The 17,568-nt window shown below is 37.5% G+C and overlaps 1 protein-coding gene across 8 annotated transcripts in view; it reads left to right on the plus strand.

Moving 5' to 3' along the window:
- Window positions 1-17,568, plus strand: part of Swt1 (SWT1 RNA endoribonuclease homolog) — a 74,020-nt gene that overhangs the window by 27,230 nt on the left and 29,222 nt on the right. For all 8 annotated transcript variants that reach the window (XR_003485685.2, XM_027417391.2, XM_027417390.2 and 5 more), the window contains 3 exons: window positions 2,176-2,321; window positions 4,772-4,935; window positions 7,323-7,461. Coding sequence is in view for 7 of the 8 variants with exons in the window: in XM_027417391.2 (XP_027273192.1) it covers window positions 2,176-2,321; window positions 4,772-4,935; window positions 7,323-7,461 (449 nt within the window). In the remaining variant the exon portion in view is untranslated. The remainder of the gene's footprint in view (window positions 1-2,175; window positions 2,322-4,771; window positions 4,936-7,322; window positions 7,462-17,568) is intronic.

The following is a 17,568-nucleotide window of genomic DNA, read 5'->3' on the forward strand; positions in this document are numbered from 1 at the left end:
AAACAAATTTCATTTAAAGAGAAGATGAGAAGGCAGACTCCTCATGAGACAGGATCTGGAATCAGAATCTACTGCTATGGGTCTTTTTGGGGGGAGAGGGTTCCAGACAGGCTTTCTCTGTGTAACTTAGGAGCCTTTCCTGGAACTTAAACTCTGTAGACCAGGCTGGACTCACAGAGGTCCACCTGCCTCTGCCTCCCAAGTGCTGGGACTAAAGGTGTGCTCCACCACCGCCCGGTACTATGGATTATTTGAAGTGTTTCACTTAGATTTACTGTCTGGAATCTGAAATCATTTAATATCTCTAGTTCATATGATTTTTCTAAGCTCCAGACTAATATACTCACCTACTTATTTCATAGTTAATTGTATATTGAAGACATTTGAAATCTATCATCATTAAAAAAAGTGAACTCTTGGTTTTTCCTTCTAAATATTTTTTTTTATTCTTCTCTCATGTATTACGTCCCAACCCCAGTTTCCCTTCCCTCTTCTCCCAGTTCTGTGCCACCTCCCGCCCCCCACCCCCACCCCCACGTCTTCTCTCCCCTAGATCCACTCCTCCTCTATTTCCCGTCAGTTGATATTCTCAGGAATATCAACCAAATATGGCATATCAAGTTGCAATAAGACTAGGCACATTCCCTCATATAAGGCTGGATGAGACAACCCAGGAGGAAGAAAAAGATCCCAAAAGCAAGCAAAAGAGTCAGAAATAGCACCTGCTCCCACTGTCAGGAGTCCCACAAGAATACCAAGCTACACATGTATGCAGGAGACCTAGACCAGACTCATATGGGCTCCCTATTTGTTGCTTCAGTCTCTATGAGCTCCTATGAGCCCTGGTTAATTGATTGTGTGGGCTGTTTTCTTGTGGTGCCTTTGACCCCTCTGGCTCAATCCTTCTTGCCTCTCTTCCTCAGGATTCCCTGAGCTCTGCCTAATCTAAACTATTTTTTTAGGTGAGTGAAAAATGGCCACATTCTATCTTTCCAAAGCCCTATGTGGAGTACTGTAGATGCTCACTGCTATCTCACACTTCAGTATGAAAAGAACTTACTTTGATGCTTTGTTCTGCTGGGTCTCCTTGTTATCTCCCTGCCATGACCACACATTAAAACATGCTACTTTCCCCCTTTTCTACTTTTAACACCATCATGCTTTCTACTTACACACTCACAGTACTAATTCTTCTCAAAATTAAAATGGTACTTCCTTGTTTTTAAAAAGATTTACATTATGGAGAATTCCAACAATATTCAAAGTGAAGAAGAAATAAACTCTGAGGCTGGGAATATAGTTGAGCAGCAGAGCACTTATTAGCATCCATGAGGCCCTAGACTCAATTTACAGTTCTAGAAGGGAGGAATGAAACCCTAATGTAGCTACAACAGTTATTAAGAGCCTGAAATTCTTTGTGTCGTCTGTATCTTTATTCACTTCCTCTCTAGCTTGATTATTTTTTCCATGGTTCTTTGTTTTAAAGAAAAAATGTACTTATAATGTAATGCACAATATATTAGTAACTATTAGCATTATCAAATTGATACAGTGCCATAGTTCATGTTTCTTTCAATATATAAAACGTTTCCATCATTCCAGATAGTACTGTTATTACATTTCTTCCCCCCTTTTTCTTGTTTCTTAAGACAAAGCTTAAGACTTGAGTTTGGTTTCCAACCTGACACTGGGCAGCTTACAGCTAGCTACCTAGAATTCCAGTTCCAAGGAGTCTGACAGCTTCTCCTGGCCTCTGTGGGCACCCATGCATGTGACATGTGCGTGCATGCGTACAAATACTGAATGAAAATTGAAAAGCAGCATTCGAAATTTGTGGACTATACTAGTGCTTAAAGAGAAGTTTATAGAGGCTCCAAGTAATCTAAGTGTTCATCTTTTTTTTTTTAGTTTAAGTTTTGCAGTTTTTAATTTTGTGTATGTATGGGTCTGTGGGTGTAAGTGCAGGTACTCTCAGAGACCAGGGGCATCTGGTGTTCTGGATGAGCAGGAAGTACTCTTAACCACTGAGCAATTCCTTCAGTCCCATATAAATGCTTTTATTAAGTTCATTTCTAAACTTGTTAACCATTTTCAATGTTTATATTGATAACCTGTGTGTTTGAATTGATATAGTTGAAATTTAAAAAAATTTTTTTTTCCTAATCACACGTTTAGGGATGATAGAAATTTAAGAAGTAAAGGCCTGATGAGTGGTGTGAAGTCACTCAGTAAAGAAGAATTGGATGCAGAGATAATAACTTTAGCTCTCAACACAAATATGTGTCATCAGCCTTGTGTTTCTAAGCAGCAGTTGAAAGCAGGTAATAGTTTTACTAAGAATGATTAGAAATACATCTCGTGTACTAATATTTTTGGCAACATTTGAAACGAATAATAAATTTTCATCTAGTACATTTAAAATAATAGTAAGTTTAGAATGCTTATTCATATAGTAAATGAAAATTATAAAAATGTGAAAGCAAACATTACTATTATTGCTGTCCATGGCCATATACTGGCACCAATTAATTTTATTTTTATCCATTTTCTTGCACTTATTTTTTACCTATTTATAATCATTGCAGACATGATAACTTGCACCATGTAAAGTATATCTTAATATACTAACAATTAATAATTATTAATAGCTGTGGGAAATACTCTTTTGAAGTGGAAGTTTTTAGTATTTTTGTTAAATTAGCTTTATATTCCTAAACCTTTATTAATACAGAAAAAACAAATAACATACAACTCTAATAAAGTAAATGTTTTTTTTTTTGTTTGTTTTTTTGAGACATGGTTTCTCTGTGTAGCTTTGGAGCCTGTACTGGAACTCATTCTATAGACCAGGCTGGTTTTGAACTCACAGAGCTTTGCCTGCCTCTGACTCCCAAGTGCTGGGATTAAAGATATGTACCACCACCACCTGGCCTTTTTTTTTTTTTTTTTGGCTGGGGGAGTTAGTTTTTTCTTACACTCTGATATAAAGGCAATACTGCTTTTTTTTTATTAGAATGGACTATTCTGTGACTTGGTATTTGATGGAATGTTACATTGCATGGCACTGTTTATAAGTGTATCCCAACTTCCCGCTCTGTGGGAAACTTTCCCTCAGTGCTTAGGACCACTTCCAGTTCTTTCACAGGACCAGAGTTCGGTTGCCAGCATCCACAGACAACTCTAGCTCCAGGGATCTGACCACTTTTTCTGCTCTCTTCTCCTCTGTGGGGAAAGTCATTGTTTTTTTTACATTAAATATACTGTTATAGGTAATTGTATAAATAATGAATGCACTCATAAATACTGCTTACTTCCCTTTTAGAAAATAGTATATTTTTGACATGATCTTCAAAATGACATTTGGGAGGAATTACAGGATATTTTAGTTTATGGTTTTTCAGGAGTAAACTTTCAGTTTGCCAGTTATATTACTGTCATTTTAAATTCTTAGCAGGTGTTTGTAGAGATAAGTCATTTAATATTTAAATTTTGCTATAAGAAATTTAGAGTTATTTTTTAAATATAAAAGTATAATGTTAATGAAATGGTAACTACTGAACTTATAAAAGCTGATTTTAAAAGAGGATGACAAGAATATATATGAGCCAAAAGCTTTCATCCTTTTAAAACACTTTATTGATATGGGTTGAAATATGCACTGTTATGGGGAAGAAAACCAATTTTGATATAACTGTTAGGTAGTTAAAAAATTGCAGGCCAGGTGGTGGCACACACCTTTATACCCAACACTCAGGAGGCAGAGGCAGGCAGATCTCTGAGTTCAAGGCCAGCTTGGTCTACAGAGCAAGTTCCAGGAAAGGATCCAGAAGCTACAGAGAAACTCTTATCTTGGCAAAACAAAAGCAAACAAAAAACCATCTCAACGCTGAGAAGGAGAAGTGGACACAAATTTCCTCCTCTAACCACCCTGAGCAAAGAACTATTTGCAGTTGATACCTGCTGGGAAAGAGAAAATTCATTTTCTCCAATGGAGTCTCACTGGGTATAACACACTCCAGGACAGGCCCAATGTATAGGAGTAGTTGACTAACACAGAATGGACTCTCTGTGTGTGTGAGGGGGGTACTTTTTGTTTCGTTTTGTTATTCTTTTGCTTACTGGGTTTTTCTTTGTTTTGATTTCTTTAGTAATAAAAAAAAACAATGCCTTAATGTTAAGAGATGGGCAATAAATAAAAATATGTAAAATGAGGCCAGTGACATGGTTCAATGGATGTTTGCTACATACACCAAAAAAAGTAGTAAAATTCAATTTAGTTAAAATAACATGTTTTTTTCATATTTCCATTTGAGTAAAAAAAAAAAAAAATTTAAGAGCCGGTGTTGGTAGCGCATACCTTTAATCTCAGCCCTTGGGAGGCAGAGGCAGGTGGATCTCTGTGAATTCGAGACCAGCCTAGTCTACAAGAGCTAGTTCCAGGACAGCCTCCAAAGCCACAGAGAAACCCTGTCTTGGAAAAAAAAAGAAATTAAGGTTTTTGGTTTTTTTTGTTTGTTTGTTTATTGTCAAAAATCCTGAGTGAGGACTAGGCATGTAGTTCAGCTGATGAAGTACTTTCCTGCACGAGCATAGGACCTAGCAGTACCATATCAACCTAAAATGGTGATACATGCCTGTAATCCCAGCACTGGGAAGTATAGACAAGACGGTCAGAAGACCAAGGTCATCCTCAGTTACACAATAACTTTGAGACCTGTGGGAAACCCTGTTTCAGAATAAAACTAAGTAAAGCCTAAATTTTGTCTTAAAGAAGCAGCACCTGTAGAGGAGCCATCTAAGGAAGAATCTACAAATTCTGCACTATCCATTCTACTTGAACGGATTATATGTGATCTTGAAAAATCTCTTGGGACAGCTTTATCTTCAATATTAGAAACAGAAATGAAAATTGCTTTTGGAAATCTTTGGATGGAGGTACCTCGTTAACTGTATTAGTTGAGATTTCTTTTTTTTTATTGATGATTTGTTACTTTAGAAGATATTTGTGTAAATTAAAAAGTTTACAGTAATCCATATAACCTTTTCTCTAGTTTTACAATATCTTAAAAATTTTTTAATTGATTTTACATGTTTTGTATATGTGTTTGCACAAGTGTATGTACGTGTGCAGGTAGGTGTTTGCCGTGGTGTTCCTGTAGAAGTCAGAGGACAACTTGGCAGGAATTGGTTCTCCCTATCATGATTAAGCCCAGGTTGTCAGGCTTGGTGGCAAGTGTCTTAATTTGCTGGACCATCTTGCTGGCCTTGCAATAACTTTGTGATAATTATATGATGAACATTTCTTAAATATTAGGACTGTGTAGTGTTTTTTTTATTTTGAACAGAGCAAAAGTAGATATATTAAGGAAAAATGAGAAAGAAGACATACTCCAAGGGAAGATTCTTTGTTTGTTTTAAATTAACTAAAAGTTATTGTGCATCTAGTATAAATATTTGATATATTGACCTGCTAGAGCTTAAATTGAATCCTGAGATTTCTTGCACAAGGACTAGAGATATAACTCAGTTGGTAGAGTGGTTGCCTAGCATACCTGAGGCCACAGGTTTTATTCCCAATGCCACATAAATCGTGTGTAGTGTGACACATGCCTATAATCCTAGCACTTGAAAGTAAATATAAGAGGATCAGTAGTTCAAGATTATTTTTGGCTATGCAGTGATCGATCATGAGATAAAAGAGACCCTGTCTCCAAAAATAAATAATATGTAAATACTTTGCTCATTTAATTTGATTTGTTCAAAATGTATGACAGAAGTCTTTATTAGAGAGAGAGAGAGAGAGAGAGAGAGAGAGAGAGAGAGAGAGAGAGAGAGAGAGAATGTGTGTGTTTTGAGGCAGTTTCTCTTTGTAGCCCAGGCTGTTTTGGAATTTGCTCTTTAGACCAGGTGGACCTCAAAATCACAGCAATCTGCCTCCCGAGTGCTGGGATTTAAAGTGTACACTACCGTACCCGGCTGTATATTTGACTTACGCATGAATTTCTTTAGCTTAACGTCTTTTCTACAGTTAAATGAAACACCAAATTTAGCAAGCATACTTGTAAACTTAGTTTATTTTGTTTTGCTTTGGTTTTTGTTTCTTTGAGACAGGGTTTCTCTGTGTAACAGTCCTGGCTGTCCTGGAACTTGCTTTGCAGGCTTGGAACACACAGAGATCTACCTGTCACTGCCTCTGAAGTGCTGGGATTAAAGGCATGCACTACCATTGCCCAGCTGTAAAACTTAGTTTAATACTTGCTTCATATTCACATTAGTTACTAGGAGAAACGTTATCGTCCATTAATTGTAGTTTATGTCTTTATTTTAGCTGTTCAACAAGATTCTAAAACTTGCCAGTGTGATATGGTTGGTGCTTAGTATTATCAAATGCTGCTCCAAAAAAAGATTTAAGAGGATTGGTATTAATTGGATATTTCATAGAAATATGAATGATTTAGAAAAAGGCATTGATATCTTCCCAAACTAAGAGACCAATTAACTATGTTTTTGTAATAGTGTAGCAAATGAAAGTTGTATTTGATTCTATGTTTTTAATATATAGGTTTTTCCTCTGGTAGTATGAAATATTTACATTGTTTTGCTTATGGAAATGACCATATAGAAAAGAAGATTGAGGGGCTGGAGTGATGGCTCAGTGGATAAGAGTACTTACTGTCCTTGGCAAAGGACCCAGCCAGGTTCAAGTCACAGCATCAGGGAATCTGATGCAGTCTTCTAGCCTCTATGGGGACCAGACACACATGTGGTACACAGACATATATGCAGGAAACACTTGTGCACATAAAATAAAAGCATTAATTTAAAAAAGAAAAAAGTAGATTGAGATAACTTTCTGATTAAAACTATACTACTTATCTAGTAGAACTTGCTTTTTTTAATGTATTTACAAGGTATGAAATTAAGGGTTAATAATAGGAATTTTATAAATCAATCTGTAATAGACCTACCACTTTAAAATTGTGATTAGTGCTTTTTAGTTTAAAAATAGTTTTGGGGGCTGGAAAGATGGCTTAGAGGTTAAGATCACTGACTGCTCTTCCAGAGGTCCTGAGTTTAATTCCCAGCAACCACATGGTGGCTCACAACCATCCATTATGAGATCTGGTGCCCTCTTCTGGTGTGCTGATATACATGGAAGCAGAATGTTGTATACATAATAAATAAATAAAATCTTTAAAAAAGTAAAAATAGTTTTTGACTAGCTATATTTTCATTAGGGTTATTTATAGAAATTCCTACATAGTATGCTTAAATAATAGGTAAAATAAATCAATAGATGATAATTTTGTAATACTTTCTAGGTGCTGTACTTGAAACCACCATGGACTCTAATAAATCTATTGCAGTGCTTTAAAAAACATTGGCTGGCTGTATTTGGATTAGTTATGGAAAATAAGTTGCTTTTAATTATTGAGAGCCTATCTGAAAATCTCTCTAAAGGTATGAATCTTTTTTGTTTTTCTTTTACAATAGTTTGTTCAAGTATTAAGTCAATCTAGTGTGGTGGCACATGCTTGTAATCCTAATATGGTAAGTGGAGGCAGGAAGATCAGAAGTTCATGGTAAACTGTTACATAGTGAGTGCAAGACCAGCCTAAACTACATGGGACTCTTTCTAAAAGCAGACAAACCAAACAAGCAAAAGACAAATAAATAAATCAACCAAAATGGGCTGAAGAGATGGCTCAGTAGGTGTGGTGATTTGAAAAAAAATGGCCCCCAAATGGAGTGGCACTATTGAGAGGTGTGGCCTTGTTGGAGGAAGTGTGTCACTTTGAGGTCTCATATGTGCTCAAGCCACACCCAATGTCTCAGACCACTTCTTGTTGTCTGTGCAAGATATAGAACTCTCAGCTACATCTCCAGCTCCATGTCTGCCTGCACACCACCATGTTATGCCATGATGACAATGGGCTGAATGTCTGAACTGTAAGCTGCCACCTCAATTAAATGTTTTTCTTTTAAGAAGAGTTGCTGTGGTTGCAGTGTCTCTTCACAGCAGTAGAAACCATAACTAAGACAGTGGGTAAAGTACTTGCTACATAAGCATAATGATTTCTGTTCAGATCCCCATATCCGAGTAATAGCTGCATGTGGCAGTGTGCTCTAAACCCAGAGTTTGGGAGATGGAGACAGGTGAGTTCAGGGGCTTTTGACTAGCTAGTCCAGGATTGATGTTACACTGAAAAAATAAGGTAGGAAAACAATCAATCTCTCCCTCCTTCCCGAGCTCTCTCTCCCCACCTCCCAATATCCCTCCCTTTTTTTCATGCTTGAAAACATTCAAAAGGGCTGGGGAGATGTTCAGTCAGTAAAATGCTTGCAAAACAAGAACGGGAACTTGAGTTCAGTCCAGCACTCATGTTAAAACAAACAAACAAACAACAACAAAAACTGGGTATGTTAGTTTGTGTTTGTGATCCCATACCGAGGAGATGGAGCCAGGAAAATCCTTAGGGTTTGTTGACCAGCCAGTCTAGCTAAATTGGAAACTCCAGGTTCAGGGTTTTGGGACCCTGTCTCAAAAATATAAGGTAGAAAGTGAAGAAGACACCTGTCACTGGCACCTAGTATTGTGTTTACACAAACAAAGCACACATGGATATGTATCTCCACACATACACATACAAGTACACATGAACACAAGTTAAATCATAATGTATCATCCATAGGATTTGGAAATAAGTTGATAAAAATCTTTTAATTAGTTCTCAGTGATTTATACTTCCAAAGGAAGTTTGTGGCAGCTGGATGAATAAATAAAATTCTTAAAAGTCATGACTATAAATAGTGTCATTGTTAATGTTTCTAGACATTGTATAATATTTAATGATAATGTACTTGGAAAGCTGCTTCTGGAGCTGAAGAGATGACTCAATCAGTGGTTAAAGAACTTGCTGTGCAACCATGAGGACCAGAGTTCAAATACCCAGAACCCCCAGAAATGCTTGGTGGGGTGGTAACCCACCCACTTGTGATTCTAAATTCAAAGGGTAGAGGTGGGATCGCCAGAGCAAGTTGCCTACCAAGAAGAGCCATATTGATAAGCTCTGGGTTTGACTGATTCCTGTTATCAATGGGCTGGGCCTCCACTCATAGAGCACACATGTGCATGTGCACTCATACATGCATATGTGTCAGACATGCATACACACAGACACCACAAACACACAAATACATATGCACATACAAGTAAACTTACCATACAAAAATTGGGGTGGAGGGGAGAACCAGTTTTTTTTTAAGTTGCAATTTTGAGTCTTTTTTGAGGCAGGGCCTCATAGTCCAAGCTGGCCTTAATTTTGCTGGGAAGCCTTAAATTCCCAGTCCTGTGCTTTTACCTCCAAAGTGCTGGGATTACAGTTGTGTACCATGCCTTGTTTTGAAAACATTTTAACATTTCATAATCTACTCAAGAATTCCATTAAAATGATTTCCTTTCATTTTTCATGGTATCGAACACAAACTGACACATTCCATGCACTACATATAGTAAGTTTAAAATTGAGTCATAGTGAATTTAGAACTAGCAGAGAACACAGTCTTTAAGCTGTGGTTTGTAAACTATTTTGGATATGAACTTTGGTTTCTTGAAGTGCTTCTATTGCCACAGATTGGAGTGGGAAGATAGTCTGGTAGTTGATATTTTTGATTTGTAAATCTAGCTTTAGTCAGTGTGTGGTTTTGTAACTTTTTCATGTTTTAGAATCAAGGAAATTTGTCTTAGCTGGTAAGCAACTTGGCCTAAATTCAAGTAGCTATATCTTTCCTCTATACCTGTAAAGGACAAAGTATAAACATTATTCATTAGGGATACAGTTGATTACTGACTCCTTTCAAACTCTGCATGTGAAGAAATCTAGTCTGCTTATTGTTTATATTTAGCCTATTTCTTTTTTTTAACTTTTTAAAATTTTACATATCAACCACAGTTTCCCCTTCCTCCTCCTCTCGTGTTTCTTCCTCCCTCCCTTCTACACTCCTCCATCCACTCCTCTGTCTCCATTCAGAAGGGGTAAGGCCTCCCATGGGAGTCAACAAAGCATGGCATATCAAGTCGAGGCAGGACCAAGCTCCTCTGCCTGCAAGGCTGAACAAGGCATCACACCATAGGGAATAGGTTCCAAAGAACCAACTCGTGCATCAGGGACAGGTCTCAGTTCTAGTGCTAAGGGCCCCACTAAAGACCAAGCTACACAGCTGTCACCCAGCAGAGAGCCATACGGGCTCCCTAGCTGTCTGCCCAGAGTCCATGAGTTCCCAGAAGCTCGAGTCAACTGTCTCTGTAGGTTTCTCCTGTCATGATCTTGATCCCCCTTGCTCGTATAATCCCTGCTTCTTTTTGCCTGGACTTTCGGAGCTCAGCCCAGTGCTTGGCTGTTGATCTCTGCATCTGCTTCTATCAGTTACTAGATGAAGGCTCTATGAGGACAATTAGGGTAGTCACCAATATGATTACAGGGGAAGGCTAGTTCAGGTACCCTTTCTACTATTGCTAGGAGTCTTAGGTTGTGTCATCCTTGTGGGTTCTTGGGAATTTCCTTGGTACCAGATTTCTCCCTAATCCCATAATGGCCCTCTCTATCAAGATATCTCTTTCATTACTCTCCCCCTTGGCTTCGCCCCCAACTCGACTGTCCTAATCCCACATGTTCCTCTCCCCTCCCCTTACTCTACCCCCTCACCCCAGTTTACCCAGGATATCACATCTATTTCCTCTTCCCAAGGAAGTTCTATGTGTCCCATCTTAGGGTCCTCCTTGTTACCTAGCTTCTCTGCGACTGAGGATTGTAGCCTGGTGATTCTTTGCTTTACATGTAATATCCACTTATGAGTGAGTACATACCATGTTTGTCTTTCTGGTTCTGGGTTACCTCACTCAGGATTTTTTTTTCTAGTTCTATCCATTTGCCTGCAAGTTTCATGATGTCATTGTTTTTTACCCCACTGAGTAATATTCCCTTGTGTAGATATGTCACATTTTCTTTATCCATTCTTCAGTTGAGGGGCATCTAGGTAGTTTCCAAGTTCTGGCTATTACAAATAATGCTGCTATGAACATAGTTAAGCAAGTGTCCTTATGATATGATATGATATGATATGATATGATATGATATGATTGAGTATCCTTTGATATGATTGAGTATGCCCAAAAGTAGTATTGCTGACTGTTGAGGTAGAATGATTCAGTTTTCTGAGAAACTGCCATACTGATTTCCAAGGTGGCTGTATACGTTTGCACAGTCACCAGCAGTGGAGGAGTGTTCCCCTTACTCCATATCCTCTCCAGCATAGGCTGTCATTAGCATTTTTGATCTTAGCCATTCTGACAAGTGTATGATGGTATCTCAGAGTTGTTTTGATTTGCCTTTCCATGGTGGCTAAGGATGTTGAACAATTCTTTAAGTGTATCTTAGCCATTTGAGATTCTTCTGTTGAAAATTCTCTTTTTAAAACTGTGTCCCATTTTAAAAATGGAATTATATGGTATTTTGATGTCTAATTTCTTGAGTTCTTTATATATTTTGGATATCAGTCCTCTGTTAGATGTGGGGTTGGTGAAGATCTTTTCCCATCTGTAGGCTGCCGTTTTGTCTTATGGACAGTGTCCTTTGCCTTACGGAAGCTTTTCGGTTTCAGAAAGTCCCATTTATTATTTGTCAATCTTAGTGTCTGTGCTACTGGTGTTATATTCAAGAAGTAGTCTCCGGTGTTAGAGTGTTCAAGTCTACTTCCCAGTTTCTATTCTATCATCTTCAGTGTAACTAAATTTATGTTGAGGTCTTTGATCCACTTGGACTTGAGTTTTGGGCAGGGTGATAGATGTGGACCTATTTGCATTCTTCTCTACCATCATCCAGTTATCCCAGCACCATTTGTTGAGATGCTTTCTTTTTTCCATTGTATATTTTTGACTTCTTTGTCAAAAATCAAGTGTTCATAGGTGTGTGGATTTATGGCAGGGTCTTTGATTTGATTCCATTGATCCATGTGTCTATTTTTATGCCAGTATCAAGCTGTTTTCATTACTATAGCTCTGTAGTAGAGTTTGAAGTCAGGGGTGGTGATACCTCAAGAAGTTCCTTTATTTTACAGGATTGTTTTAGTTATCCTGGATTTTTTGTATTTTCATATGAAATTGTGCTGGGATTTTGATGGGGATTGTATTGAATCTTTAGATTGATTTTGGTAAGATTGCCAGTTTTACTATGTTAATCCTACTGATCCACAACATGGGAGATCTTTCCATTTTCTGATCTCTTTCTCAGTTTCTTTCTTCAAAGACTTTAAATTTTTGTTATAGACTCAGTAGACTTCCTAGGGGAGGCCTTACCCTTTCTGTGGAGCAGATAGGAGGAGGGGGGAAGCGAGGGGAGTGGGAGGAGAGGAGGGAGGGGAAACTGGGATTGGAATGTAAAAAATAAATTAATAAAAAATGACAGAAAAAAAATCTTGTCATATAGGTCTTTCATTTGTTTGGTTAGAGTTACCCCAAGATATTTTATATTTGTGGCTATTGTAAAGGGTATTGTTTCTCTGATTTCTTTCTCAGCCCATTTATCATTTGTATATAGGAGGGCTACTGATTTTTTTTTTTTTTTGAGTTAATCTTGTATCCAGCCACATTACTGAAGGTGTTTATCAGCTGTATGAGTTCCCTGGTAGAATTTTTGGGGTCACTTATGTATACTGTCGTATCATCCACAATTAGTGAAAGTTTGACTTCTTACTTTCCAATTTGTATTCCCTGGATCTCCTTTTGTTGCCTTATTGCTCTAGCTAGAACTTCGAGTACCATATTGAATATATACGGAGAGAGCAGTGGGCAGCCTTGCTTGTCTCTGATTTTAGTGGGATCACTTTGAGTTTTTCTCCATTTAATTTGATATTGGCTGTCAGCTTGCTGTATATTGCCTTTATTATGTTTAGTATGTTGCTTGTATCACTGTTCTCTCCAGAACCTTTATCATGAAAGGGATGTTGGATCTTGTCAAAGGCTTTTTCAGCATCTAATGAGATGATCATGTGTTTTTTTTCTTTCAGTTTGTTTATATGGTGGATTACATTGATGGATTTGTGTATGTTGAACCATCACTGCATCTCTGGGATGAAGCCTACTTGATTATGGTGGATGGTTTGGGTTTATTTTTTTATTTATTTATTTTGATGCGTTCTTGGATTCAGTTTGTCAGTATTTTATTGAGAGAGATTGTTCTGTAATTCTCTTTCTTTGTTGTATCTTTGTTTGGTTTGGGTGTCATGGTAACCATGGCCTCATTAAAAAAATTTGGCAATATTCCTTCTGTTTCTGTTGTGCAGAACAATTTGAGGAGTATTAATTTTTCTCTGAAATTCTGATAGAATTCTGCACTGAAAAAAGCCATCTGGGCTTTTTTTGGTTAGGAGACTTTTGATGACTGCTTCTATTTCCTTAGGGGTTATAGGTCTATTTAAATTATCTGGTCTTGACTTAATTTTAGTATGTGGTATCTACAGTCGTCCATTTCTTTTAGATTTTTCCAGTTTTGTGGAGTACAGGTTTTTGAAGTATGACCTAATGACTCTCTGTATTCCTGGAGCATCTGTTGTTATGTCCCCCTTTTCATTTAATTTGGATATTCTTTTCCTCCCTTTTGGTTAGTTGGGTAAGGGTTTGTCTATCTTGTTGATTTTCTCAAAGATCCAACTCTTGGTTTCATTGATTTTTTTTTGTATTGTTCTCTTTGTTTTAATTTTATTGATTTCAGCCCTGAATTTGATTATTTTCTGCTGTCTCCTCTACTTCTCTTGGGTGAGTTTGCTTCTTTTTGTTCTAGAGCTTTCAGGTGTGCTGTTAAGTCACTTGTGTGGGATTTCTCCAAATTCTTTATGTAGGCACTTAGTGCTATGAACTTTCCTCTTAGCACTGTTTTCATTGTGTCCCATAAGTTTGGGTATGTTGTGGATTCATTTTCATTTTCATTGAATTCTAGGAAGTCTTTTTAATTGCTTTTATTTCTTTCTTGATCCAGTGGTAGTTCAGTTGAGAGTTGTTTGGTTTCCATAAGTAGGGTTTCTGTAGTTTGTGTTGTTGTTGAACTCTAGCTTTAGCCCATGGTGGTCCTAAGATATGAGGGGTTAATCCAGGTTTTTGTTTTGTTTTGTTTTTGGATCTGTTGAGATTTACTTTATCACCAAGTATGTGGTCAGTTTAGAGAAGGTTCCATGAGGTGCTGAGAAGAAGGTATAGTCTTTTTTTTTTTTTTTTTTAAGATTTTTTATTATGTATTATGTATACAGTCTTCTGCCTGCATGCCAGCAGAGGGCACCAGATCTCATTCAAGGTGGTTGTGAGCCACCATGTGGTTGCTGGGAATTCAACTCAGGACCTCTGGAAGAACAGTCAGTACTCTTAACCTCTGAGCCATCTCTCCAGCCTAGAAGGTTTATTCTTTTGTGTTTGGATGAAATGTTCTGTAGATGTCTTAAGTCCATTTGAGTCATAACCTCTGTTAGTTATCTTGTTTCTGTCTGTCAGACCTGTTCATTGGTGAGAGTGGAGTGTTGAAGTCTCCCACTATTAATGTATGGAGTTTGATGTGTGCTTTAAGCTTTAGTGATGTTTCTTTATAAGTTTGGGTGCTCTTGTATTTGGGGCATAGATGTTCTGAATTGAGACTTCATCTTGATGGATTTTTTTTCCTTTGATGATTATAAAATGTCCTTTTCCATCTCTTTTGATTAATTTTAGTTTGAAGTCTGTTTTGTTAGATATTAGAATAGCTACACTGGCTATCCAAATTAAATCCATTGATAGTAAGAGATGTTATTGACCAGTGATTGTTACTTCCTGTTATCTTTTTTGTCTTAATGGTAGTGTGTGCATTTCCCTTCTTTGGGTTTTGCTTTTGTAAGATTATCTATTGTCTGTCTTTTTTGCAGATGTGAGTGAGTTCCTTTGGTTGGAGTTTTCCTTCTAGTACTTTCTATAGTAAGGGATTTGTGAATAGGTATTGTTTAAATCTGGTTTTGTCATGAAATACCTTGTTTTCTCTGTCTATGTTGATTTAAAGTTTTGCTGGGTATAGTGGTTTGGGCTGATTCCATGGTGCCTTAGTGTCTGTAAAAAGGACTGTCCAGGACCTTCTGGCTTTTAGAGTCTCCGTGGAGAAGTCAGGTGTAATTCTGATAGGTCTGCCTTTGTATATTACTTGGCCTTTTTCTTTTGCAGCTCTTAAAATTCTTTCTTTATTCTGTATATTTAATGTTTTGATCATTATGTGGCAAGGGACTTTTTTCTTCTTTTTTCTTCTTTTTTTTTTTTTTTTTTGGTGTGGCCTATTTGGTGTTCGGTAAGCCTCTTGTACCTTTATAGGCATATCCTTCTTTAGGTTGGGAAAGTTTTCTTCTATGATTTTGTTGAATATGTTTTCTTGCCTTTGAGCTGGGATTCTTCTTCTTCTAACCCTATTATTCTTAGGTTTTGTCTTTTTATGGTGTCCCAGATTTCCTGGATGTTTTGTGTTAGGAATTTACTGGATTTAACATTTGATTTGATGAATCTATTTTCTCTGTCGTATCTTTAACTCATGTGATTATATCTTTCTTCTCTCATATTCTGTTGGTGATACTTGCATCTTTAGTTTCTGTTTGCTTCCCTAGATTTTCAGTTTCCAGGATTTTCTCAATTTGTTTTCTTTTTGTTCTATTTCAGTTTTCAGATCTTGAACCATTTCCTTCACCTGTTTGTTTTTTCTTGGCTTTCTTCCTTTTCTTTACGGATTTATTGATTTCTTTCAATTTTTTTGTCTTTTTCTCAACTTCTTTAAGGGAAGTTTTCGTTTCCTCCTTAAGAGTCTCTATCATCTTCTTAAAGTAATTTTTAAGTTCATTTTCTTGTGTTTCAGCTGCATTGGAATGTTCTGGTTTTGCTGTTGTAGGACCAGTGGGTTCTGGTGGTGCCATATTGCTCTTTCAATTGTTGAATTCTTATACTGGGGTTCACTCATATTTTCTTTCATCTGGTGTGTCTTGTGCCTGTGCCTGTTATTCCAACTAGTGTGGCTTGCATTTGTGCCTATGTAGTCCGCTGTGGTTGTTTGAAAGGGCTGGCCACAGGGAGGATATTCAGGTGCATGGGGTTGGGTGGCAGAGAGAGGGTCTTGGAGGGACAGAGTCCACTGGGTGGCAGGGGTTTAGGTGCAGCCTATAGGCAGGTGTCTCACCTGCTTACAGGCTGGTGTGGACTGCCCAGAGCAGTCTCAGCCCATTTGTTAAAAAAGAACTGGTGGCTTGTGTTAAATAACCCAAGTATAGAAGAGTCAATAAATTAGGTTTAAAGTATAGGAATATAGTTTAGTGATAGAATGCTTGTCTAGCATGTATAAGGACCTGGGTTCAATCCCTAGTCCTGGTTAAAAAATGAGTTTAAAGGCACAAAAGCCAGGTAATGAAAAATAAGGAAGATTTACCAAAATGTGCACAAATAATTAGTGTAGCATTTGAACACACATTTTAACAGGAAGGTCCCTAGAAGCTAAGACCAAAAAACAGATGCATCTTCTAGGTAGGTGCACATCACATACATTATGTTCTCTGCCTTGTCACTAACGTGTAAAATGTAAACTTGCAGGCCAGAGAGATGGCTCAGCCTTTTTTTGATCCCCAGGCTCCACATGATTGAATGAGAGAACCGACTCTCCAAAGCTGTCCTCTGATTTCCACATGTGTGTCATGATACACATATGCTCACACACAATATATAAATGTAATAAATAATTTTAAAACATGAAATGTGAACTTGCAACAATCTAGAACCACATGAGAGGAGAGCTTCAATTAAGGAATTATATAGATCAGATTGTCATGTAGTCATGTCTTTGGAGAATTATCTTGATGGTTAATTGACCCAGTCCACTTCGGGTAGCATCATCATTTCCTAGGCTGTTACTTGAACAGTGTAAGAGTAGAGGCAAACAAGGAAGGGTGCATTTGTTTCTCTTTGCTATTGACTATAATTGTGCTACTTTAAATTCTTACCTTGACTTCCCTGAACTAATGGGCTATAACCTGGATTTGTAAGGTCAATAAACTGTTTTCTGTGTTGCTTTTGATCAGTGTATATTCCAAAACAACAGTAATGAAATTAGGACACAGTTCCTTATATATTATCCATGGTTAGTATTGAATAAATGTTGATTGTTAGGAGTTGCCAATTACTTGTTTGTTTAGTTTTTTGTTTTTTAAGACCGGGTCAAGTTGGCCTTTAACTTGTTATGTAGCCCAGGCTGGCCTTGAATGCCCATTTTCTTAGTTAGGTTTATTATTGCTATGATGAAACATCATGACCAAAAGAAAGATGGAGAGAAAAGGGTTTATTTGGCTTATACTGCCACACAGTAGTTAATCATTGAAGAAAGTAAGGACAGGACCTTAAACAGGGCCAGCATCTGGAGGCAGGAGCTAGGGTAGAGGCTATGGAGGGGTACTGCTTACAGGCTTGTTCCCCATTCCTTGCTCAGCCTGCTTTCTTAAGTAACCTAGGACTACCAGCCCAGAGGTGACCCC

This window comes from Cricetulus griseus, chromosome 5, assembly GCF_003668045.3.
Source record: "Cricetulus griseus strain 17A/GY chromosome 5, alternate assembly CriGri-PICRH-1.0, whole genome shotgun sequence".
Classification (NCBI taxonomy): Eukaryota; Metazoa; Chordata; class Mammalia; order Rodentia; family Cricetidae; genus Cricetulus; species Cricetulus griseus.